Source organism: Nyctereutes procyonoides, unplaced genomic scaffold (assembly GCF_905146905.1).
Source record: "Nyctereutes procyonoides isolate TBG_1078 unplaced genomic scaffold, NYPRO_anot_genome, whole genome shotgun sequence".
Classification (NCBI taxonomy): Eukaryota; Metazoa; Chordata; class Mammalia; order Carnivora; family Canidae; genus Nyctereutes; species Nyctereutes procyonoides.
The window spans coordinates 26,255,107-26,282,089 of NW_026575142.1; the positions used below are offsets into that span (position 1 = coordinate 26,255,107).

The 26,983-nt window shown below is 46.1% G+C and overlaps 1 protein-coding gene across 4 annotated transcripts in view; it reads right to left on the reverse strand.

Moving 5' to 3' along the window:
- The window catches only part of TANC1 (tetratricopeptide repeat, ankyrin repeat and coiled-coil containing 1), a 226,906-nt gene that overhangs the window by 25,093 nt on the left and 174,830 nt on the right, over nucleotides 1-26,983 (reverse strand). For all 4 annotated transcript variants that reach the window (XM_055307799.1, XM_055307802.1, XM_055307801.1 and 1 more), the window contains 8 exons: nucleotides 26,204-26,435; nucleotides 24,893-25,059; nucleotides 22,351-22,958; nucleotides 15,416-15,524; nucleotides 14,445-14,567; nucleotides 8,297-8,533; nucleotides 5,758-5,943; nucleotides 3,182-3,260 (listed from right to left, as the gene is read on the reverse strand). In XM_055307799.1, the coding sequence (XP_055163774.1) occupies nucleotides 3,182-3,260; nucleotides 5,758-5,943; nucleotides 8,297-8,533; nucleotides 14,445-14,567; nucleotides 15,416-15,524; nucleotides 22,351-22,958; nucleotides 24,893-25,059; nucleotides 26,204-26,435 (1,741 nt within the window). The remainder of the gene's footprint in view (nucleotides 1-3,181; nucleotides 3,261-5,757; nucleotides 5,944-8,296; nucleotides 8,534-14,444; nucleotides 14,568-15,415; nucleotides 15,525-22,350; nucleotides 22,959-24,892; nucleotides 25,060-26,203; nucleotides 26,436-26,983) is intronic.

Consider the following 26,983-nt stretch of genomic DNA (forward strand, 5'->3'; position numbering starts at 1 on the left):
AATTCAGTTAGGTTGGGACTTCGTGGGAGCCAGCAATTACTTGTCATGGCTGAGGAATCCCTGAAACAGAGAGAACACAAGCATCTGATGGGCTCGTGTCATGTTCCAGGCTGCCCAGGAAGCTCGGGCCTGAGGTTGTCTGGCCACGTTTGTGGACATCACGGAGCGGAGGCTGGGCAGGGCTGTGGGTGGAGGGCGCGCCCCAGAGGCTCCCGCAGGGGCTCCGTGTTGTCTGACTGATCCCCACCACCTCTCCACCTGAGGCAGGCGCTAAAGAGCCACCAGACTCAGAGCAGGTTTTCAAGGGCCAGACGCTAAACATCAACCAGATGCTGGTGAAAGGGAAACGTACGTAAATTCAGCCTTCTGTTCTTAAATCCAGGAGACATACTCTGTAGGTTTTCTAAAAGCTGCAAGTTTGCTGCAATAAACCCCCAAATTAAACACTGTCACTATTTTAGATGAACATCTTTAAAATCTATTATACTTTCTTGTCTCTCTCAACCTAAGATAGGAACCATCCCCTTTTGTGGTAATATTTGATGATGCCAGGTCATCAGCAGGGAGACACTCAGGCACAGAAAGCACATGACTGTCCCTACTCCCACCTGCCCCGCGAGGACCGGCTTGAGTGACCAGGGACCTCCACAGGTCTACTGGTCCCTGGCTTCCTCCTCTCTGGCTATCAGCTGTCATCACCTCCCACAGATGACCTGTGGCTTCTAATCAGCAACAGGCATGGAAAAGACCCTTGTGCAAAGCAAAGGAGATATGCAGGGCCTCTCCTGCCAGAAAAGTGGAGGAGGATTTTGTGCACAGATTTAGCTCCCCCACTTCTGGAATGCAGCTGAGAGAAGAGAAGGGCAGGTAGCTGCCATCTGGAAGCAGGGCGGCATCTTTGCAGAGAGACAGGAGGGGAAGGTGAACCAAACACAGACCAAGGAGACCCTGCCTGGTTGTCCCAGCAGCGGGTATTTTAAAGCCAAGCAGTTCATAGCTAAATGTCTACTGAACAGACCTGTATTGACTTCTACGAAGGTTCAAAAAGAAATACCGAACTGTGTTACTCTTTTTGAACCTTTGCCCTCTTCCCACCCCTCCTGACAGGATCACTCAGGGGATCCTACCCTGAAGCTGTGACTGGAGACAGACAAGAGCCATTCTAGACTGCTTTAGACGCAAAGCACCATTGACAACACTCAGGAATGAGGACCAGGCAAAATCAGGAAACAAAGCTATTGCTTTTACTTCCAAGAGTCCTCAGCAAACAGAAACAGTGCCCGCAGTGGGGCAGTCCACACGGGGACCCAGACCTCCTGGCTCAGCACGAAGTAGAGCCATGCACTCACCTGGCATGTGCCATACTGCCTGCCGTCCACAACACAGTATGGAAGTGGATGGACACTTTTGCCAAACTATAGAACAACCTGGGCTATTTAAACGGGTGGAGGAAAGGCTCCATGGAATCAAGGGCACTACTTAAATCCATACGCATTTCACCCAAGAATAATCAGATACCACTTGGGGTCCTGCCCTCTTCCCAGAACCAGAGCCCAAGCCACCTCTCCCCCAGGTACCACAAACTAGCTTTGAAAGCCACACAGGCGGTAGCAGCCCCAGAGCATCAGGAGGCTCTGAAGAGCAGGCCTGTACTCCCTGCTGGGAAACCAAGGTTTTTCCCAAGTGTGACTTAGCTGATCAACTCTACACGTTATCATCTGGCTTGTTAATAATTGAGAAGCATTTTGAAATACTTCTGCACAGGTAAGAAACTCAAGTCATACCCAAGTGTACCCTGTTTTACTGTACTTGCTCTTTTGCACTTCACAGATACTGTGTTTTTTTACAAATTGAAAGTTTGTGGCAACTTTGCTCAGAGACTATTGTTGTCCAATAGCCGTTGCTTACTTTGTGTCTTTGTGTAACATTTTGGTAATTCTTGTAATATTTAAATTTTTCATTATTATATTTGTTATGGTGATCTGTGATCAGTGATTGTGACTCACTGAAAGCTGATAGTTTCTTTTGTTTGCAAAATGTATTTTTTAATTGAGGTATATATATATATTTTTTTTTATTTTATTTTTTTACTTTTTTATTTTTTTTTAAATTTTTATTTATTTATGATAGTCACAGAGAGAGAGAGAGGCAGAGACACAGGCAGAAGGAGAAGCAGGCTCCATGCACCGGGAGCCCGACGTGGGATTCGATCCCGGGTCTTCAGGATCGCGCCCTGGGCCAAAGGCAGGCACCAAACCACTGCGCCACCCAGGGATCCCATATATATATATTTTAAAGACATAATGCTACTACCCACTTAGTAGGTTACAGTAGAGTGTGAAACATTTATAAATAGCCTGGGAAACCCAAAACTTCATTTTGACTCACTTTAGTGTATTATTTGCCTTATTGTGGCGGTCTGGAGCTGAAGCCACAACCTCTCTGAGGTATACCTGTACACTATGGAGACACACAGGACACAACCTGGAAATGCCTTTTAACACTCTTGGTTACACCTATGAAACAACAACTCGTAACCTGAAGTCTTCTATTTTGAATCCTAATTCAGTCATATGGAGAATTTCAAAGCAGTATTGTCTGTATTAAGCTGACAAGTAACCAACTCAGATCTTCATTCCAATGTACTCACCTCAGGCTTCCCTCCCACACCACAGTTAAGTACCCACGCGGCACACCAGTGAAAAGGGATTTGGCAGCTTGTATTCAGGGTCTTCAGTGGGCCCCATACGCTGGGGTCCCACTCTCACTCTCCAAGGCCAGCTGAAGCCTCCCATGCCCAACACCTTCGTTTCATGTGAATATGAGGCTGGGAGTTCCCGCCCTGCTCAGACTACGTTATTCATAGAAGATCAGGCCGGTTAGGATATGGAAGATTCCACAAAGCAGAAACTACCGTCTTATTTAGGTATTTCTCGTTGAGATTTCGTCAGATGTTTCAGGAACTGCTGGTGTAATTCAAAAATGATTTTATGTGCTTTGAGGAAAGTTTTTACTACTCATCTGGGAAGTTTTAAAAGCTGTAAACTTCAAACGCCTTTTGATAAAATAACAATCGGACTACACACATCCCAAGTCATTTTTTTATGACAATTTAGGCCAAAATGGAGGCTAAAACATCAAGAAAGCTGGCCCACACTATAAGCAGGGGAACCATAATTACCTGTTTCTCCCCACAGCGCGTCAGTGCCATTGACATCTATTTCGTGTTCCTTCTCCAGCCCCAGCAAGCACTGGACCACCTGTCAGGAGTGGCAAGGTGACTTAATGAGTTCTCAGAGCCGTATGTGCTTATTATATCCCACGTACCAAAGGAGAGAGGGCGTTGTTTTTGTAACCACGATTATCTCACGCCGCACAAGGAGACAAAATATAATGAAAACTGTTTTCAAGCATAATTCATATGCTATTCACATTTTCACTTTGAGAAGAATTAAAAAAAAAAAAAACCCTCAGTGAATTTCAGCAACATTGTTCGAGATTACTAGGTACTCGGAATTCTAATGAATTCCACCATGACCCAAATATGCCAGCCTAATCAACAAAGGACGCGGGAGATCATACAAAGAGCAGTTTCTGCATAAAGCACCAGAAGATGGTGAATCCATTTTTTTCACAAAGAAAACAAAGCAATAATACAGATTTTCAATAAAATAAAATAAATGTTGCCCAGATGATTTTTCTACTGACAACATTCTTCTCTTCCCTAGTTCTTTCTCTTTCTCTCTCATCAGAAAGAGCTTCAGGTCACAGTATGGAGGCAGGAGTGGGGGCTCATGGGGAAGGCATCACGGGAGCCCCAGGCCAGTGCACACCCTGTGCCACAGCGCCAAAGGAGAGCACTGTCGTGTTCCATGCCCTTCGTGGTAGGCTGCATAACGGCCCCAAATATGTACACACCCTCATCCTGGATCTGTGACACTTACCTTATAGGACAAGAGGGAATCTGCAGATGTGATTATGAATCTTGAGAGGCTTCTCCTGAATCTCCTATACATCTGACAAAATCACACTCCTCAAGAGAGACCAGGAGGAACCAAGGTCAGAGGAAGGATATGGGGTGACAGAGGCATAGGTTAAAGGGACATAACATTAAATGCAGAAGAAGGGGCCACTAGCTAAGGAATACAAGGCTTCTAGAAGCACTGAAGAAGCAAGGAAAGTTCTCCTCTAGATCCTCCAGAAGGAACACTGCCTTCCTGACACCTGAATTTCAGCCTTCTGACCTCAGAACTGTAAGAGAATGGGTGTGCATTATTTGAAGCCACTGGGGTTTGTGGTCACTTGTTACCACCGCATGAGTGCACAAATACACCCTCCAAGTCTTCTGGAGAACAAGCCCTGCCCTCTTCCAGGAGATGGTTACTGGCCCCACGGAGGCTGCTTCTACACAGCCTTTCTCCCAGCTGGCTTTGGAACAAACTGAGTATAACACGAGTGGAGACAAATGTCACATCTATATGTGGTATTTGCTGTCCTCCCGATGAGGGTTTTTCACACTCTGTGTTCCCACACAGATTTAGGGAGCACTTTAAAAAAGAAAAAACATCTTCAATTGCTGATTTGGGTATTTAACATGCTCTCTGTGCAGCTACGTATATGGGTATTAAAAAAAACCACATTTATAGCTTTATTTTAAAGGAATAATAATAAACCCATTACCTAGCAACATTTAACCTATTGCTATGAAATATGCACTTTTTAAATGAAGTTACTACTTTTTCCAAAACTTAAGATACATAGGTAAGCTGGCTGGCATTGTTTCATATTTTCATAAATCTCTTTCACATCAGCCTTAAGGGAAGACTGCTATATTCTCCTTTATTTCTGTACTTGTTGTAATATATAGTGTTGGCTTAAATACTGTATATGTATACCTTTAATGTTTTAAATGCCAAAATTAAGCCAGCTTTCAATGCGTCTCTGTGCATGCACAGGTGTGCACATGGGTGTGTGCGCGCCCACATCCCCGTGTCTGCCCTTGTGTCTTAAGTGCCAGTCAGCCAGCTAGCTAGCTGGCTTTGCACCCAAATTCGCGATAAATGATTGTGGGTAGAACCTTAATACTGGCAACTCTAATTGCTTGAGCATAATCCAGAATGAGAAACAGGTGGAAGAGAACAGGTAAAATGTTATTAGATCCCCAGACACAGGGGTCAGGAGATGACAAATCCTCAAAACTCAGAAGTTCCAGCACCTACCAAAAATAAGTGTTCTGTTTAACTACTACATGAGGCTTTCCTTCAGTGCGGGAACTGTGAATGACAAGCATTCTTACACGCTACCAGAACTTTGAAGTCCTATTTTTAAAAATGCTTCAAATACTCAAGAACAATTTTAGAACTAGTGTTCCATGTGATTATTTTTTAAAGATCACAAGGACAAAAGAATGAATCAAAGAGAAAAAGTGGAAGACAGCCACACTGGAGGGTAAATGTAGGACAGAAGAGGAACTGGGATACTGGCAAGAGCAGGCAAAGAACATTAGGAGGCCCCCCACCCTCATATGTGAGTGCGCACACGCACCGAGACCCTGGCTTCCGAGCTCCCTCCGGGAAGGGTGGCACACTAACAGAAGGTCTCGACACACGGTCACACTAACTGCTTTTTCCTGAAATCCTCATTCTTTCATTCCTTATGTGCATCATAGGCTGGCAACTAAGGTGACCGGACACAGTGCCAGACCCACTGAGACATGGCTTTCAATTCCACCAGGAGGGACCTCGTGGCGCAACTCACCGAGCTGTGGCCCATGCTGGCGGCCGCCGTCAGTGCCTGCTGCAGGGCCTGGCTCTTCCTCAGCGCACCCGGCTGCAGAGGGCCTGCCGACCACTCACAGGTCAGCAGGTACCGGAGGATGTCGACGTGCCCCCTCAGTGCGCTGTGCACTAGCGCACACTGGCCTTTCTTATCCAAGTGGTCCACCTGGCAGGCAGGTAAAGGTCAGGGTTTAGTATCGCCCCTCCATGGAGAACCCGGGTGCACCCCAAATGAAGTGCAAAAACCCCAGCCCACTGCAGATGCTTGTGGGGTTCGCCTTCCGATGCAACTTGCTCTAGAGCACTGAATTTCCATTTGAATGACTTCCTTGTAGTAAATGGACCCCAGGCCACCGGGACCCTGTGTAGATCTACTGTCACAGGGCACCCTCAATTCTTGTCTCTCCAGCAAATGACTTAGAGCTCCAAGTTCTCCGGAAGACATGGGTGAGGACACAGATCAAAATCTCAGCTTCCCAACGTTGGTTGCATGAGCAAGCAGTCTCTAATTAAATCTGCTGTGGCAAGCTAGGATTTGGGGGAATAAAACAGTTCTGGTCACTGAACCGGGGGAACCAGCAAAGGCAGGAATCTGGAAACTCTAGCTATGAACAAGGAAGAGCAGGGAGGGACCCTAAGGGCTATCTAATTGGGGAGGGAGGCCACACACAGGCAGATGACCTGGGATATGTTAGCACAAGATTTGGGGCCTCAAAGCCAGGAAGGCCAGCTAGCCACAGTTAGTGTCTAAGTGCTGCTTACCTCCTATGGGTTCAAGAGGCAGCAGAGGATGTGTCATTCCCTGTCTAATCCCAGGAATACTGGACTGGAAGAGGAACCCAGAGACCATCCTCACCCACTTGCAAATTCTGGAGATGCTCTGCACCCCCAACCAAAAGTTTTGCAGGAGCCACCTACATGACACCGAGCCTCCTCCCACAGACCTTTCAGCTGCAATGGGAGAGGGCCTGCCAGCCTTGAATAAAGCTCAGCCATAAAGGGATTATAAGGCAAAGGAGGGAAACTGAGTGGGGAAAAATTAGAGAGAAAGACAAACCGAGAGACTCCTAACTGGGAAACAAAGGGTTGCAGAAGGTGAGGTGGGTAGGGGGTTGGGGTAACTGGGCATTAAGGAGGGCACTTAAGGGCGCCTGGGTGGCTCAGTGGTTGAGCATCTGCCTTTCGCTCAGGTCATGATCCCAGGTCTTAGGAGTCCCGCATCGGGTTTCCTACATGGAGCCTGCTTCTCCCTCTGCTTGTGTCTGCCTCTCTCTCTGTGTCTCTCACAAATAAATAAAGGAAATCTTAAAACAAAAAAAAAATTTTTTTTAAAAAGGGCACTTGATGGGACGAGCATTGTGTGTTATATATGTTGGCAAACTGAATTTAAATAGAAAACATTTTTAAAATCCAAAAAAAAAAAAAAAGCTAAGCCACAATTTAGATGGAGTAACGAAGGTACAGAGTCGTGCACGAATGCACTCACTGGGAAGGCTTAATTGCAACACTCTCCTTCTGTGAGCTAAAGTTCATTCGTCCCAAATGTTGTGTTTTTGAGGGAAAAGCAAAAAGGCTCCCATAGTTGCAATTCTAATTAATGTCTTTTTGTTGAAATATCCTAAATTAATGATAAAGACATAGGATAAAGGATAAGACATAAGATAAAGATAAATATCATAATTAATGATAAAGACAAACACCAGCAATTTATTTCTATTGTTATTCAAAAGCACATCCCCACTCTTCCAATGAAATGCTTATAGCAAACCTGAAGAGTTTACCATGAGCTGGGTACTGTTCTCATTTAATCTCTTAACCTTACTGGTCCTACAGGAACTTGTTTAATGACACAGTTACATTTATTTAGTGCTCGGTCACACAGCTGCCCTGTGCTAGAGACCGTGGTCCTGCTCATTTTACAGAGGAGGAGCCTGAGGCACACAGGCTCCGAGCTGCGCCTACACCCTGGGGCAGGAAGAAGGGAGGACTCTGGGCTGTCCAGCTCCCGCAGGCCGGAGCTCCAGCAGGCCCAAGCACACGGCTTCTGAGAGCCACGGAGTTCACTGTATTGTTTAAGAGACATGAAATGAAATGGAATAGGCTGAAGAGGGGAAAGAACATGAAACACCTAAAATCTTTTCAACCAATCCAGCGCTGTTAAAATCTGTGGCTGAGCTCTAGGTCACCCTTTCCAGGCTTTCGAAAGGATGACCCTCCACTCCCGCCGCCTGTGGCCAGGGGTGTCCTTGGTGGTCTGCTTCCCCTTGGGCAGTACAAGCAGAGTTAAGAGCTTATGAGCAAAACACATGACCCCCTCTCGCCCCAAGGCTGCACCGAGCACCAACATCAGGCAATGGCTGGCACACGCAGCTCACCCTTTCTGCTGATGTGGCAATTTCTACTTGTTGCAATTCGACAAAGTAGAGAGGCTGGCCCCCGATGGATAATTCTGGCAAGGCCAAGACGATCTCCCCCCACCCACCCCCGTCCCCACTCACTAGGGAATGCCACTGGCTTACCCTGGCCCCCTTCTTGGCCAGCAGACACACTAGCTTCATATGGCCAGCAGCTGCAGCATAGCAGAGGGCGGTCATGCCATTCTCGGACATTCCCTCCAGGCAGGCGCCGAATTCCAGGAGCAGAGTGACCACTTCCTCATGGCCGAGGTGAGACTGGACGCACAGGATCGGGGCATTATTTAACACTTCCGTCCTGTAGTTCACGTTGGCCCCTCCCAAAATCAGGAGACGGCTCACCTGTTGGATGATGTCCCCCCAACAAGATTAATTTCTCACGTCAACATCAGTCACGACAGCATTTGTGGAGAGAGACGGCATCCTTACTTTAGACCAGGGGTTCTCAAATTAGAGTGTGCAACAGTACAGCCTGGGAAGGTACTGATGATGCACATTCCTGGTGGTGGAAATCTAAAATGGTAGCTGCTGTGGTAACCCAGGCGGAGCTTCCTCAAGATCTAGCAATCCTGCCTCTGGGAATATATATCCAATGGAAATGAAATCAGGATCTCAAAGAGATCTCTGTACCCCCATGATCATGGCAGCACTATTCACGACAGCCAAGAGGTGGAAGCCAACTAACATGTCTGTGGACTCGTGAATGGAGGAACAGAAGAGGTGCGTCCATGCAATGGAGTATCATCCAGCCCTTAAGAGGAAGGCACTCCCGTCCCGTGCTGCACCTTGGATAAACCTTGAGGCCGTGATGCTAAGTAAAAACATCCAGTCACAAAAAGACAAACACTGTCGGACACTCCTTACATGGGGGTACCTAGAGAAGTCAAATTTAGAGAGAGAAAAGTAGAATGGGGGTTTACCAGGGGATGAAGGGAAAGAAGTGAGTTGTTTAAGGAGGGCAGTGTTTTAGTTTTATGTGATGAAAAAGTTCTGGAGATCTATTGCACAATAATATGAGTATATGTAACACTACTGAATTCTGCTCTTAAAAACAGTTAGGATGGTAAATTTTATGGGTTTTTTTGACCAAGATTAAAAATAAAAAACCCCACAAAAACCTTTTCTTTAAAAAAGACACTTAAAATGCACATCCTCAGGCCCCACTCCTAGAGATTTCAGATTCAGTAGGCCTGGAGTAGGGCCTGAGACTAGGCGATTTAATGAGTTCCCAGATGATATGGATGCTGTTGGTGAGCAGACCACACTCTGAAAACTCACTGTTTAAATGAAAATAGAAAATTCATTTTTCTGGCAATTAATCAATCATCATAGAATTAAAAAATAAATTTTAAAATTTAAATTAAATAAAAATTAAATTAAGTTTAAAAATAAAAATTATATAATTTAACAGTAATGCCCAAAGTAAACGCAAATACTCTTCTTTACAAGGAAGAGTTCCTGAAAGAAAAACAGAACATGTTAAAATGTTCATTGGACTGTCAGCAGCACAAGACTCCCAGAAAAATACTCTGCTTTTTCTGATCACTACATCCACCACCCAATGACCCTGCTGCGTTTTTCCAAAAACTACGCAATCTCTCAATGATTCAGTTGCTTCCTAAGGAAACAACAGTGTGCCATCCCATTCCACCTAATAGGTACTCAGCTAATATGTTGGAAGGTGCACTTTTAGTATTTGCTTGCCGAATTCCTCACAAGACTTTCCCTGGAAGGTCTGTGCTTAGAGGCAGAGCTTTCCAAAAGATAACTGTCGTCAACTCATACTTCATCTGCTTCTTGGGAAAAATATTTCCTTTGTTGGTGTAATGTTGCTGGTATTTTTATCACTTAACCCCCGTCGGTTGATGGCTCTTCCCCTGGCCCACAGTTCTTAACCCTGCTGCACACTGAAACCACCTGGGAGCTTCAAAGTTTCCAAAGCCGGTGGCCCACCCTTGGAGATTCTGACTTGGCCATGGTGCCAAAGGCTCCCAAGGGATTCCAGTTGGCAGCCACGGCTGTAAACACATCAGGTGATAAATGCAGCTGCAAAGCTGAGGCTTGCTCTGAGCCTGGCACCCTTCTGCTGTGTGACTTGGGGCACACTGCCAACTGCCTCCAGCCTCAGTGTCTTCATCTGAAAAACGGACCAAAGTGTTTCACTTCTTGGAGTTGCTGTGAAATTTTAAAAAAGAACATGCCTGGGCAGCCCCGGTGGCTCCGCAGTTTAGCGCTGCCTTCAGCCCAGGGCCTGATCCTGGAGACCCAGGATCGAGTCCCACATCGGGCTCCCTGCACGGAGCCTGCTTCTCCCTCTGCCTGTGTCTCTGCCTCTCTCTCTCTCTCTCTCTCTCTCTCGTGTGTGTGTGTTTGTCTCTCATGAATAAATAAATAAAATCTTTAAAAAAAAAAAATGCCTCACACACCTATAGCCCTTAGCACAGCCCTCAACATCCTGTAAGTGCTAAACAAATATTAATTGCTATTGTCGGTCACCTTTCACAGACTCTGTAGGAACTACAAAACCCTTGGTTCCTGATCCCTGGAAGGCATAGAAGGGAGCTCTATCCCAGGCACCTGGCAACCCAGAGGTACCTCCTGCAGTCACTAGCCCAGAGCAGCAGGGAAATCTCCTGCTTATTTGAGGGGAGATGTAGGCAGCTTCTGTTAACAGCCACCAAAGGCACATCTAGAAGTTCTCAGGTGCCTACAGCAGAGTCTCAGTTCCCTGAAAGTACGCAAAACCTAATAAAAACTCAGTCGACCATTGTTAAAAAGAAAACCACGTCAAAGTGGTGTACCTTGGCCAAGCCACATCCCAAACCGGGGCTTTCATACCTAACGTGGTTGCAGTTTCAACCTCCTCCACAAATGTCTTAACCTGTATATCTGAAATTTTCCGATGAGTACCACTGAGGTAATCTTCCCATGGGCCTTCTCTATCCGCCAGAGGAAGAGGAGGAAACCTGCAGAGGGCCCCTGCCCTTTCTCCTAAGGGAAGGTGACCTTGCCTGGAACGGTCTCGTCTTTACTTTGGCTGTAACTTTCTTCCCCGACTCTCCTTCCTATGAACATCTTGCATTTTGTACAAGATGCCCCTCTCCCTCTATGTGCAGGTGGGATGCTGCCCGAGTCATGAATCCCTTAATAAAGCCAATTACATCTTCAAATGTACTCGGTTGAATTTTGTTTTTTAATATCATGCAATAGATGCCAAATGTTCTTCCACAAGTGGTAACATCTTGATGAGGTTTCTGATCACTACGAGACAGGCTCTTCTGGTGCCTGCAGTCTGACAGGTGGGAAAACAGAGACTCAGAGGGGTAAGGCACAGGTCAGCTCTGCTCACAAAGCTAATTAAGGTCCAGCGGCTCCAGCAGCTCCAGCTAAGGTTACTCTGCATTCAAGGAAGGGGTTTAATGGTTCATCCTACACATTTATTCCTTACCACATAGAAATTTCCTGATCATCACCACATAAGCTCTCCCTGGATAACATCTGGAAATGGCAATATTGCCTATAAACTTCTGGTTTAACAAATGCAAGAAAATAAAAAAGGGGGTTGGGAGAGACAGGCAAAGCCAATGAGATCATGGAAAATAGAAGTGGCATCGGAGCCTCAGTTTTTCAAGTACCCCACAAGCTCACAACAACACAACTGTTTTACACCTGTCTTGCCTAATTGTCATGCAGAATATGACTGGATCCTTTCCTTCAAGGGAAGTCAGGCCAAAGTTCCTGCCTCATTCCTGTTTCCTCTTCCCCACCTCTGCCTTGGCTGGAACAATCACAGCCTGAATTTTCCCAGTCCACAGCCTTGGGAAGCCCTTGGCTGGCTGCCACTCATGTGTGACCGTGTGAGCAAAACCACCCGCTGGGTGAGAGCCTAGAGGCACAGGTGGCCTGGACCTCAGTGGGCTGGCATGACCCTGGCCTGGTGAGCGGAGACTATATTGCTAGAAATCACTGGCATGCCAGTAAAATTAAAATTCATCTACGAAGTAATCATTCTGGTGCAAGTCACTTTAATTTACCAAAGTGGCAAACTGCAATTATTGCACAAAATGACATTCATTCCTGTATGACAACATTTAATAGTCTCTAAAAAAAGTTCCTTAATTGCATGCATAATTTTAAATTACTGTAATTTGTTCAAGATTCTGTGAAAACCCTTTTCTTTTTCCTTGAAAGATAAAAGAAACGGAAGGATAATGGAAAGCCTTAAAATTCTATAACCAAGTTATAAATTTGGGCATCGTGTGGATGTAGGTGACACTGGAGTTGTATAAAACAAAGATAAATAACTCTTAAATTTGTGAGTATGTTGAAAAGGAAAGTCTACTATCTCAGGAGGGTCAAGCTCATTACATTCTTACGCTGTACCTTTCAGTTTACTGCCTTAAAAACTCATACTCAACAGGGTATGACACTTCCCATTGACTTTTCTCTATGTTAAGAGTAACTTCTTCTGTGCCTGTAATTCATTCAGGTAGTGAAACCAGATGTTGCCATTTTTACTATTTTTCTTCCTCGTCATTACAGAATTTTACCAATTACAGAGAAGCCAAAAGATATACTTTTAGCTGAAATGAAAGATGAAACAATGTTATCACAGTAACCTCAACTCTCATTTCTATAAAATTGAAGTAAAACAAAAATTCTTAATATGACTTCTTCACCGCGTGAAATCTAAATTCAGCCACGTTCTCCACCTTTCCTTGCTTCTGGGAGGAAGACTCCCTGTGATCAGTAAGAGCTAGCTCTCCTGAACTACAGGAACCAGCGTCCCTATCCAACGACCTGGCAAACCATTCACATGGGTTCCGTCGGCCAGTCCGGGAAGTGAGGGAGCAGGGCAGGGCACCCAGTGCCTGTGAGCAGCTCTCCAGGGTGCTTCACTGTCAGGTGCCCAGCCAAGAGGGGAGTTAGGCGGAAATCCAAGGTGCCCTCTGCTCATTAAGCCTGGAGCCCTAACGGGGCTGAGTCTGCCTGCACCAGGCACTGCTTCTATCTTGGCAAAGCCCCAGCGTGTGTCCATCTGGGCACGGCGGCCTTTCTCTGACCAACACCAAGCTGCCGCACAGGGCATCTGGGCTCCAGCAGAGCAATGCCACATCCTGCACCTGGGCTCCTCAGTCTGCTCATTCTACCCTCTCCAGGCACCAGGAAGGCAGACGAGGTAGAAAGAGGGCACAACTCTATTTACCCACGAAGCATTCTGCAAGATCCACACTCCCAGATGCACAGCTGGGGTGCTGGTGCTGGGGGCAGGATGGGAGGACAGTAGGGGTGGGGGAGTCCCCCAGAAGCGTCCCCAGGACACTCTTTACGTGCCGCCCCCACCGACTTACTATACTCACCCTTCATGCTACTGAGGGGGGGAAAGGAATGACCGTGTTCACGGAGGTGTTTGAAGGGGAGGACCTGGCTCCCAGGGAAAGCACTTCAGAGGTTCTGTGTGCAGCACGGCATGTCAGGGCCTGGGGCTGAACGGCCAGGAGGCTGGCTGCCATGTCAAGTGGGAGACATTCATGATCTTTCTACTTTGTATTAGACAAGATGGCTCTAAGCTGCTGTAATGCACACCAGTCATCCCCACACTGGTTTTGGGAATTAGCCCTTCCTTGTTGTCCAGACACTTGGCCTTCACGTGTTTTAGGTTCTTAGATATGGTTAAACAAGGAAGAAAATCTACTCTACAAAGCACAGCAGAGTAGTGTGACAGTCAGCCACTGATCAAGAGTGAGGATGCTCTTGCCCAACAGCGGGCCAACTGCTGCTACGTGCTGCGTGATCACAAATACACATCTACACATGACTCTTAGCAACAGTGTTTTCTCTGTGTACCTATTGCTTCACTGTCGCTCATCAAGCTTAATTTCCTATGAACCATAAAGAGACAGTCCAGATTAGAAACCCAGGACGCTTAAAAAAAATCTATTTTCCCTGGAAATCTCCCTTTGACCTTTGGTTTCCTTTGTGCATTGCTTCCTTATCACATCCGCTCTGAAAGAGTCATCACGTGCTCACACGGCGGCCCACATTTTCCTGCCCAAGCAAAAGCTAAACTTCTAGAAGAGAACCAGTAATGGGGCACTCAAAGCCCATGAGATTTAGACCAGGGAAAAAGCAGCATTTGGAGCTCTACTAGCCCCTCGGGCCATCACCTGGGGAAGGCAGGGGGAGGCAGGACTGCTGGAGGGATGTGGGCGGGGGTGGAGGGTTCTGGCTCTCTGTGCAGGGGTTAGCTCACCTTCACGTTAGGAGTGTAGAGGTTCCTGAGAGAGGCGAGGGCAGCAGACAGCCCCTCGGTGCTGTACCCGATCCACAGGGCTTGGAGGTGGCTCGAAGAGATTCCCGTCTTCTTACTGAGGCCCTGGAAGCAGTACGAGACAAATGGGCATCATCATCTCCTTTCTAGGGTGCATCAGGCTGCAAGGGGTCCCCCTGGGAGGGTGCAGCCAGGCACTAACGGAGGGCAAATGCTTGGGCCCAAGGACAACGGACCTAGGAGCCTGACTTCCCTCTAAAACCAACAGTCAAGAAATGAGCCCACCTTTGCTACATACACTACATCTGAGGAAAGAGATGGCAATGAGGAGAACGTTTCTTGTATAGAAGTTCCACAATCAAAGGAAGAACAAACATTGGAATATCACCATCCTATAACCTTCCATGAAGAATCCAGTAGTTACTGGTAAAAAGTCGCTAAGAGAAGTAAGCACAAATTTATACCTCCTGATGCAAGAAACCCCCTACAGACTTAGAGTTTAAACTCTAAAGTAATTGTGACACTCTGCCCACAAAAAAAAAAGAGAGAGAGAGAGAGAGAGAGAGAGAGAGAGAGAGCGCGCATGCGCAACAATCAATTCTGAACCTGATTAAGCCTCTAGATATAACTACTACCTGATAGGAAATCCAGAGCAAAGAGAAACATGTTAAACTAGTCCATGAGAAATAAGGACACGATGAGAAAATCCAGGGTGTGCGATACTCCACAGGTGATAGAGCTCAGGCTCCTCACCAACCAAATGACCAAGAAACAAAGGGGAATGAATGAAATGGAATCTTGACGTGAAAATGAACTTTTTAAGAGATTCAAAGGAAGAAAAACAAATGGGGCTCCTGGAAAGCTCTGGGAGGGCTGAGAGAGCTGTTGAAAATCTCCAAAAACAAAAACCTTCAAAATGATGACGAAAGCCTACCTCGCACGGTGTGCCTCACCTTGAAGATGTGCGCCTTCAGTATGTGATGGCCAAGCTCCATGGTCTGCTGGCGGTTCAGCTTGCCCTCTTGTCGAGAGAACATGAATGCCAGGAGAGCGTGCCCATTCCTAGAAGAAAAAAACATAAGGCTGGCAACAGAAGACCCCATTCCATGAATGTAGGCTCTCAGGTGTGTCAGGTGTGAACATCTCCACACGGTTCTGAACTGTTCTCCTGGGGCTTCAGCATCACCGCACAAAATAGGAGAAAAGTTGCCTCTTGACAAAAGACGGCCAATGCTGTTTACTCTTCACGTTATTTTAGGCCTTTCTCTGGATCCCCCTCACTCTGTGGCGTGACCTCTATGTCTATAAACTCTAGCACAGGGCAGGTCTTTATCTTTGGAACCACCCACTCTCTGTCCCTCATCCATCACTCATCACCTTGTTTATTTACATCCCTCACAAAAATGTAAATTCCACAAGATTAAGGGTCTTGCCTAAGGCACATGGATAGTCACAATCCTGAGCAAATGCCCGCCCCTTAGCAACCATTCATATATGTATTTCTTGGATGGAAGGATGTACAGATGGAGTAGAACCATCACTGGACCCAGAATTCAAGCCCCCCCTCAGCATAATTACCACTGGGAGTAGATCTGGCCAAAGGAGAAGACCAGAAAATGAGAAGGAAAGAAAAATCAAGCCATGCAAAGTAACAGCTCACAATGAGAAACACCTAGAATTCTAGGCTTGGATGCAATACAGTTCCTTGTCACGGGAAGAAAGCTAAGATGTACAAGTGGGCTTGCTATGTCTGAGCACACGGTGGACATTCAACTGACACTACCAACTAATCCCCCACTAACCCTTTCATGAAGGAGCCATCCTACCCAGTACGGCTCCCCACACCTACAAGATTCATTCTGCCTCCTGTGGGCTGTATGCCTCTGTGTGAGCCAATCTGGGAAAGATGCTAAGAGTTGCTTACCCCAACAGCAGTAACTTCTATACAATGTGAATTATTCTCATTTCTATTCTACCTGACAATTCTGAGATGCTGTTTGGGGTTGGGGGAAGCAAGTAGTTGTAGAGAAAAGGATAAAGATCACAAAAAAAATGCATTGACTCAAATGTTTTCTGGTAGGTGCTAATCCAGATGATCAAAAGCATGCATCACTTAATACTGTTTAGCTATCCAGTTGCATGCCTATTTTTCAAATAGGTTATAAACCATGTTAGAGGTGAGGAAATCAAGGCAAGTGGAGACCAAGAGATTGCGAACAGTGTTCTGTACGATGTCTTCTAAGGGACCAGAGCTCTTCCATGAGCACACATCCTGTGCTGCTCTGCACACACTCCACCTCCCAGACTTCAATCTTGGGCTTTCCTTCTCAGATGAGATCCTCCCATGTTCCCGCCCCTCCTGCTGTCTGCCACCTGCCAGCGCTCCAAGACCCCATGCCCTCCCTAGTCCATACCAGGGGCAGGTCCCAGAGTTCACCCCGGCCCACATCTCCCAGCCATAAGCTAAGTGATCTTCAGTCCCCCAGTCTGCCAAGCTCAGTGGCCAGGCCAACCGTGTCCACCACACAGACATGTGTGGCTGAGTACCACGGCTGCCTCTTATAGGGGGATGACCATGCACCCTTCAGGGGCTGGAACAAAGGCTTCTACTCATCTCAGCTAAGCATGTGGCTTCCTGCCTCTCTGAGGAGACAGTTCACCATGTAATCACTCAATACCTGCATTCCTCTATATCCCATTTACCTTTTCTTCCCGCCATCCTGGTCTCAGGATCACGTGCCCCCGTAAGTCTACCTGCACTCATAAGTCTGTTCATTTTCTAAAGCTGCTATATGTCAAGCTTTCACTATATACGAGATGCAAAAACTTAACTGAATTATTTCATTAATCCCCACAACCCTGTGAACCACTAAGTATAATAATTCCCAGTTTGTTTACACGAGGAAATAGAGCCCTGGACAAGTTAAATGATTTGCCCAAAAGATCAAATAGCTGGCAAACAACATGGTGGCGATTTGAACCACAGTCTCTCCAGTGCAAGAGCATACTCTTGATCAGCTCACCATGATTTCTCATTCATTCATTAACATCCATCTCATAACCTGCACGGTACTTGATACTGAGGATTCCCTGGGGAACAATGGGAGGCGCTTCCCTGGAGGAGCTCTCAGCAACCAGAGGAGATGCGCTGTAAACAAGATTCGGGAGAATGGCGCCTCGAAAGGCCTCAACGGGAATACAGAGGCAGCAAGCTGCCTGCACTCCCTGCCCCCATCCCCTTGCATTTCCAACATCTCCTTCTTCATGAATTATGCTGCCCCACGTGATCTCAACACCATCTCCATCTCCTGTGTTAAAAACAAAACCTCTCCCCTCCACAAACAGTCCTCAGCAATCACGATCATCAGTGGCTTTGAGAGGCATCAAGACATTGTGTGCTTGCTGATCCTCTCCACCCTTCTACCCCCCATCCCAGGAGGTTGGCTCTCTCCTCTTCTACCTCTCACTGCCGGATGGAAGGAATGTGTAAGGATGGAGGACCGCCTCCCTCACTAGGAAGCCATGGGCTCCCTCTTAGTCTTCATCTCCCTTCAGTTCTCAGCAGCTCCTACAACCCGACCTCCTTCCTGGAATCCTGCTCCATGCCCCAGACGTCAGGAGCTTCCTTTCGGATAACTACTCTTCTTCATCTGGCCCCCTCACCACTTCTCTCATCCATGATGCTGCATCTTCAACTTCCCCAGCCTTCAGACCCCCCTGCTCACCCCACCATTGGAACCTGTCCAGTGTGGTTCTGCTGACCCCACAAGCTCAAGTTGTGTTAAGCAAAAGCCAGCTCCTGCCCTACAAAACCTGTTCCACACTTCCTGGTTTTCTTACTCTAAGACCAGTGCCACTCTTGGTTTCTGAGGCTTAACACCTCAACATCCTCTATAGCACCTCCTTCTCCTTGACTCTGCTCATAAGGCCACACTGGGCCCACCTGTCTCCTGTCAGCAGGGCCAGCCTCTACCCCTCTGCACCCCCAAGCCAGGTTACACAGATCCCTATGCTCCACACACCACATCCTGGGCCATGTAGACAACTGGCATTCTAAACCTGCTCAATTACGGTTCTCCACAGATGACTGAGTAAAGTCCACTCTCCCTAGCACATCCTTCTGTTAACTCCTCCATTCCTTGACAAAAGCTCTGGCCAAACTAGACTTGTTGCCAGAATAAAACTTGCTCATTCTGACATGATGCCTTGGACAACTCTTCTTGTCTGCAATAGCCTCATTCCACCTATTGAAATCCTATCCATTCATTCCTCAAGTCCGTGACATGTAAAAAAGAGAACAGATGGCTGTTCAAATTTTAAAACCCCTTGTGCAACCCTAACGAACTGATGGATCTGAGAAACAATCATCAATGGCTCTGAGAGACATTAAGACATTGTGGGCATGCTGACGGAAGCAGACCTACCACTTATTAAATATCCTTGCAAAAAATATTTCAAGATAAAATCTGATCAAGTCTCTAGATTTAACTACCAATTTCAGGAAATAGAGGTGATAAACACATTAAATACCACGAAAATGCAACCCGCAAAATTCAGATTATGGGAAAACATCCAGGACAAATTACTCTGTCATGCTTTTTCTTTAAGATAGAGAGTGCAAGGAGGGGTTGGAGACAGAGGGAGAGAGGGAATCTTAAGTAGGCTCCATCCCCAGTGCAGAGCCTGACAAAGGGCTTAAGGCTAGATCTCACAATCCTGAGACCATGACCTGAGCTGAAATCAAGAGTCAGGTGCTTCACCAAATGCATCCCCCAGGTGCCCCTTTGTCATTCTTTTAAAGAAGTGCAAGGACAAAGCAAAAAGAGGAGGAGGAGGAATCTATAAAGTATTTTTTTTTAAATGATAGTCACACACAGAGAAAAGAGAGAGAGAGAGAGAGAGAGAGAGAGAGAGAGAGAGGAGAGGCAGAGACACAGACAGAGGGAGGAGCAGGCTCCATGCACCGGGAGCCCGATGTGGGATTCGACCCCGGGTCTCCAGGATTGCGCCCTGGGCCAAAGGCAGGCGCTAAACCGCTGCGCCACCCAGGGATCCCAGAATCTATAGATTAAAAGACACCATAAAACACATTTCATAGATCTGAATCCTGATTCAAACATACCAGAAAAATATGAAGGAAGTAGAGAAATTTGACCACAGCTAAATCTGTGATAATACTGATGAATTAGTATTAATATTTTAGGTGTGGCAATGATGCTGTGGTTAAGTATGAATAGGTCTTTTTGAGGTCCATAGTCTGTTATTTAGGGATAAAATGTCATGGTACTTACAACTTATTACCAGAAAAAAAAAAAAAACAGATGTAATGAAATGTGAATGATGTTTAAGTTTAGGTGATGTGTTGGGACACCTGGTGGCTCAGAGGTTAAGCATCTGCCTTCGGCCTAGGGCGTGATCCTGGGGTCCTGGAATCAAGCCCCACATTGGGCTCCCTGCATGGAGCCTGCTTCTCCCTCTGCCTATGTCTCTGCCTCTATCCCTCTGTGTCTCTCATGAATAAATAAATAAAATCTTAAAAAAAAAAGTCTAGGTGATGTGAATGAAGACTAATCAACTTATTCCTTTATCTTTTAAATTCTGCTCCTGTAATTCTAACTCAAGGAATAATCAGACCTGGGAGGAAAATTCTATTGCTTTCCTGCAAAGCACCAAGATATTCACAATAGGTTTCTTCATTTATAAGTAAACCCAGAAACAACTGCCAGGCCCCACAGTAAGGGTACCATAAAGCACATTATCATTCGCCTATTACAAGGTTTGCACAGCTCTGAAAAATGATCCTTTACTAAGATGCTCGCTAAGCAACCGAACTGCTCGCTAAGGGTCCATGATGTGTTAAGGAAAAAACAAAAAAGCAGTTTGGGGATTTTAATATAGAAAAGTTCATTTGGCGAATGTTTGAAATGAATGGAAAGTGAAATGTCATTGTGTCTGGGTGTTGGGTTCTTCTTTGCTGCTTCTCCATAATTGGGGCTAAATTACAACTAACTGGGGTGGGAAGAGAAATGCTACCCATCTTTCAAGGTCCAACCCAAATGTCCTCATGTATGTGAAACATTTTCCAAAAATGGTCTTCCCTAGCTGGAAGCTTCTCCCTCCTGAAATTCATGTGTGGAGTGTTTTCCTCCCACATGGTCACCACTATACCTCCCCGTCCTGCATGGGAAGCCCTTGAGAGCCAGGCCCTTGTCCCAGGAATCTCTGTATTTGCCACAGTACTCTGTACGTGGTGGGTCTGCAAAAACTTTTGCTGAAATGCATCCAGTAGCATAATTCCACCATCTCTATCTGCTAAATGAAGTTTAAGAGCTACAGGGGTCTTGGGTAAATGCTGATGCGTACAATCCCAAGAAGGAGCAACTGCTTATACTTTGCACCCTACACATCTCTCCTGCCCTGGTCCAGTCCTGGTCCTACCCTGGCTAAGTCCCCATGCCTGCGTATTGGAATGCATCAGCACTCAGAAGCCTGTCATTTCGAGTATACATCTGCCAAGCACGGGTGGTCAGCTGTGCCCTAGGATGCATAACATCCGTGCCACCTACCACCCAAACCACAGCAATGCTTTACAGTGAATCCAGTCCAACTACCTCTGCTTCTAACCCCAGTAACAAATCTATATGCCCTGAAGTCTTTCCATTTGTTTCTCAACTACTACAACCTATCTTCCTAGAAAATGATCTCACTCGGCTAAGTAAGCCAAATATAAAATGGCACACATTTCATCTAGTTATTATAGTCTGGCTAAATAACCCAGAAGTTACAGTTCTTTGCCACAAACCAGACCCAAAAGAACAAAACTTTAACCCAATGTTACCTAAGAAAACAACACTATGCACAACATGAAACAGCCAGACCTGTTAGGTCAATGTTAAGTCAGTCCTCATGGGAGAAAGGTGGTGTGCAGCTCACAAATGCTTATTTACCATCTCATTTCTGGTCAAATGCTCGGTTCAGCTCATAGGGGACAGTCCAGCGGCTTGCTGGCCCTGTTACAGGGGCAATTCCAACTCACGGGCAGCAGAAGCTATCAATACAGCAGTGATGCAGGCCAGGGCCAGGCAGAGTGGTGGGACAGGTACCTACCCTTACACGGAGATGAAAGCATCTGCACCCTCACCCTCCCTGACCTCGCACTCTGACTAGCACAAGGCTCCACAGGGGGCAGGCTTAGCCGCTCCCCTCCCCTGGGCAGTGAGGAGAACTGCATCCTGGGCGCCCGCAAATCCTCAGGGGAACCTTGTGCTAGGTCCTAGATGCAGCTGCCCCAGCATCATCTTGTAAACGGGTCATCTGACATCTGAACCTGAGTCCTGCTGAGCCCGAATCCCAATGTGTTACACCATGCTGAACCACAAATGCAAAATAAGGCAGCCAGATGTGATCTCTGTGCTCCTCTCTGGGCCCGTGGACATATCTGGACCCTGGGACAAGATGCTGCGTGCCCAAGAGGTGGCAAGGGAGCAGTGGTGCTGGAGGTCAGACTGCAGGTGAAGAAACTGAGCTGAGAGCAGCCTCTGGAGAAGCCTGCTGTTCCCCGGAGCCAGCACCACACTCTCCCATGATTCCCATATAAAGGGCCCAAGGTCTAGAAGAGAAGGGATGGCAAAGAAAGGTCACCAGGTGTTGCCTAGCTTCTCTCTCATCAAATATACTGAGAAATCCCAAAATTCTAGCAATGGAAGGAAGCTTTTGTTTAGTATGCAGGATATTCCACTGCCCTACTGAATTATTCACTGGGTGTTGCCTTTCTATTAAAAAAGGTGAACTATTGGAGGGAAAGGGGGAGAAAAAGGTGAATTGTGTTTGAAGTCCCTTCCGCAGTCGTGTTAGGCTCCCTGCAGAGCGGACAGCAAGGGCCGCCTACCTGGGCTCACACAGGAAGGCTGTGTTTTCACCGTCTGCTCTCCACACAAGCCACTCCCTGAAGGACGGGTGGCAAAACATGCGGGTTTTGTCTCGCCTCTTAATGAGGAAGCAGGAGAGAGCCTCCATCCTCTGCTGGAAGTCCTCCCATCCCTGCTCCCCTTGGATGTGGCCCGCATTAATAGCCTGGAAGATCTGCTCGTCCGTCATGGGGTGGAGGGAAGCCAGGGCCACGTTTAGAATCGGCAGCGCTCTTTCGAAGGCGGACTGGGTCATGAACTTCATGTTGCACTGCAGCAGATAGAGCTCGGACAAAGACACAGGCACCACCTTGTAGCTAGCACTTTTGATGACCAAGTGTCCCCTTTGGAAGAGGTCCAGGGTGAGTTTGAGGTACAGGTAGGAGCCGAGGCTCCGCAGCACCAGGTGGCTGCTCACTTTCCCGATCAGGGCAGCGTCGGCCTTGCCGTTCAGGGAGATGTTGCTGAGGATGTCCTGGCTGCTGTGAACCCTGTGCTGGACGTAGGCATGCAGGTCACTGTGAATGTCTTTGTTGTCCGGGAAGTCATCTAAGGAAAGCTTGACGAAAGGCAGCGTGCTTACAATTTCCTGCAGAAGGAAAAAAAAAAAACCCAAAAACTCACGGTGTCACTCCACAGAGATTTCTTTTCTTATGTTTGCTGCATTTCAAACCAGATTCACTAGTTTTCTTTCAAGGAGGATTTTCATGGATTACAGGGACTCATTGTTTTGTATTAAAACATGTAATAGGATAAGTTGAAGATAAAAAGCTTATGTGAAAGAAATCCTGATGCAAGATCGAATCAATAATGGCTTTCCCGAAGCCCTCATCCGAAGACTCAGAGCCAAGGGAGACGTAAGGAGCCCCAAGCAGACAGTGGCGAGCTGGCCACACCAGCAAAGCGACAGGGAGACCCTGAGGTGACCTGATACCCATAATCCTTATATTGTGCAGAGGTTATACAACAAGGAAAGACACAAACCAGCACTGTGTATCTAAGAACACGGCCAGACATTGAGATAAGAGGCATCCCTCATCGTGCATCAAATACTGGGACTGCAGGACTGAGCCAGGAAACCCGAAACTGCCCCAGCCCAGCCTGCCCTGACAAAGCTGCCTACCTTCAGTATAGCCTACCATCTATTTTTTTTTTTAAACTGCTGTTCTTCCAAAGTAAACTTTTAAACAGAAGTATAACATACAAACCATCAGTACATGGGGTCATTAATTTTCACAAAGTCAAACATATCTGTGTAACCAGCAACTAGAAACTGCACCTCATCAGCTCCCCGGAAGCCCCATGTCCCCTCCTATCCCGCTCCCCTCACCCTAAAGATGAGCACTCTCCTGATACCTCATAGTGGAGAAGAGTTTTTGGAGTTTGTTTCCTTAAGCTTCCCACTATCATTTCTGAAGAATTTAACTCCATGTCCCCATTGAATGTAATAATTACGGGGGCAGGCTGAGTTAATTGCTCCCATTTTACACGGATGCTAACAAACCTGTGAGAATTTACACAGCTAGTACAGAAAATATAGGACTCCTGTTCTTTTGCTCTGTCGATTGCCAAATTCTGCTTCCTGTGTGATAAATGACTGCAAAGGGTAGGAATCAAATGGCCATAAAAACAAACATCAAGCTTGGCTGAGGCCTAATGCCACTTTTAATGAGAAAAGAAAGAACTCAAATGCTATTTTTAAATAGACATCATAAAAGGGCAAAAATCAAAATCTAAGAGTAATGTCTTTACTAAAAAAGGATAAGGGTAGAGGGAAGGAGTCAAAGGTTGTTAAGATAGGATTTAGGGTTCAAACGAGGGGAAAGATGAGGAAGAGAATTTAAAAAAAAAACTCATCTGGCTGCAAGTGGTTTAAGTTTTATGAGGAAAATAAAATGGATCTTCTTTAAGGCCTTAAAAATCTTTCCTTTGGGGGAAAAAAAAATCTTTCCTTTGTCTCTTCATTAAAAAAACAAACAAAAAAAAACACAAAGTCGCACTGCAACCCCATACAAATACCTACCAGTATGAATAAATTTTTTAAAATTTTTTTTAAAGATTTTATTTATTCATGAGAGACACACGGAGAGAGGTGGAGACACAGGCAGAGGGTGAAGCAGACTCGCTGAGGGGAGCCTGATGTGGGACTCGATCCCGGGACCCAGGATCACAACCTGAGCCAGGCAGATGCTGAACCTGGATGCACCCAGGCACCCCAGTAGGAATTAACTTTAAACTCTAGTAGACAAACTGAATTACATCCAAGGCTGGACACCTGCATTATGGAAGTGCAGGGACAGTGCAATGCTAAGAGCAGACTTTCCTGACACCTTGATTCATGTGCCTCGGAAGGTAAAAAGGTGCTTGGTTTCACCCATTTGGGGCTTTGTGAACTAAATATTTCAAAGTCCTAATATAGTTTTCAATTCAGCAGCTAAATGCTTTATAACCGTTTATGTTGTTAATCACACCGTAAAATTTGGGTACGGGGTCTTGCAAAGAGATTGGAGAATTCTTTCTTACCTGAAAATTTGCTCTTACAGTCACAATCAACTTCAGCCAGGCAGGAAATTTAGAAATAATTTTGGTAATAAATGAGGAAAGCGTATCTCCATAGTCAGGTTTATGAAACTCAGCTTCGTTTAAGCCATCTATCAAAATAATGTATTCTTCTTCAGGAATTTTCTGCTCTAAAGGATAAAATAATTTTTTAATTAAGAAATTATACATTTCTACAAAATGGCACCACCCAGTGTATTTTAATGTACACTTTAAAGCGTTAAGGAAAACTAAAAAGGTTTACATGTATTGCAGAAGAAATGATTTTCACAGAAGCATATTTTCTATTAAATTTATAATGAAAACCAAAGCACACATCCAAGAGAAAAACAAATCTTATAAAACAGTTTTCAGAAACATATTGCATTATACACATTAACAGGATTTCACCCAGGTATATAGATACAGTTAGCTCTTCATAAACTCCCGTCACTGGGGTGAGCTACAGCTAAGATAACTAGCACATACAGAGATTAACTCTGGAAAAGACTCTGGATCCTCCTCCATAGAACTCTGTCAATGGATGCCAGGAATAAAAACTGACCCTTAAAGGAGAAGCATCTGGCCCAAGGCACACAGCCAGCCAGTGGAGAGAACTTCTCTTTTATAGATGTCTAAAACAGGACGCTTCAATTGGTTTTCCACTTATTAACACCAATTTTCTGCCCAAGAAAATGAGGAAAAATGATGACTTATCTGTTTCAATCCCCTTTTCTCTAGGGAAGTGCTATATAGGCAGGTAAACTAAGCTCAAAAGGTGAGGAACCAGGAGGAGAAAGGGTAAGAAATACAACCTGTAAAAGCATTAAGATCCCCTACCTGGTCAGTTATTTCAAGGGCAAAAAAAGAGAGAAATCAAATAGACACTTCTAGAAAAGCCTTTAGGTTCAACTCAACTGAGCAGAGGCCCTGAAAAAACCTATGCTGGCAAGTTCCCCCCTCAACCAGTGTACTCCCCCATTAGGTAGGAATGAATATAAAATATGCAAGCAACAGTTTCTAGGGCATAAGTCATCTAAATAACCTCCGGTTACAAATTAGCTCCTTTGGAAATACTCAACTGTAGAGTTAATTATTAGAGAGGTTTCCTTTAAAACTACATCACTCAAGAAGCATGGAAGAGCTTCAGGGAGATGGTTCTGGGAAAGAGCACACAGATTCACCCACACCCTCCCGGGTACCCGCCCTCACTCCCACCCAAGTCCCTTGAAGGACTTTCCTGGGGACTCTAGGCTCCTAACAAGAGAGAGGGTGTGGGTGGCTGCTCAGAAGTACCATTTCTTAGGCTGGTGAGTGGTTCCAGCACGCCCCTCCTGAAGGCAGCCACCGGGTCCTGCACACAGGACCTGAGGCTCAGCATGCTCTGTAGCTGGGGTTCCTTTATCAGTAGGTCCCTGTAGGCAGCCAGCTGGTGGGACCGGCAGAGCAGAGCTGCAATGCTGTGCACAAACTCGGGCACCAGGCACGTGTATGTGTTATCAGCTTGGCAGTAGTGGTAGGCCACGACCTATGCAAGAAGCAGAGCCATCAGCATCGCCTTCCCCTCCTTCACAAGCTCCCCCCACAAACCCAGGCAGATGCGACGTTCCCATCTGCCACAGCAGTGAAATATGTTGCTTCTATTCACCAACACGGAGTCATTATTTTGCTTAATTGATTCAGTTATTCTCTTATTCACACGGTTTGCCAAGATCTGGGCAGACTTTTAATTGCAGCCACAAATCCATCGTGATTAGCACTGAGATCAACACCAGTTACTCTGTATTGAAAATAAATGAATAAAACTCATTCATAAAACCTAAAGCCTACCCTGGCTTACAGCAATTCCTAATAATCCCAAAGTACTCAATATCCAGAAGTGCCATATTCACTTCACTTCTGCTTTCAAAACAGCAGCATTTCCTTGGGAAACTGTATCTGCTTCCCCCATACCAGGTTAAGCTGGCAGCTAGGAAAGTCGTGCTGAAAGTCACAGCTGCCTTCTTTCCTAGGCAGGAGGGCCGGGCGGCCTGGCTCAAACCCTCAGCCCCCACCCCACACCTGGCACTGTGGAGA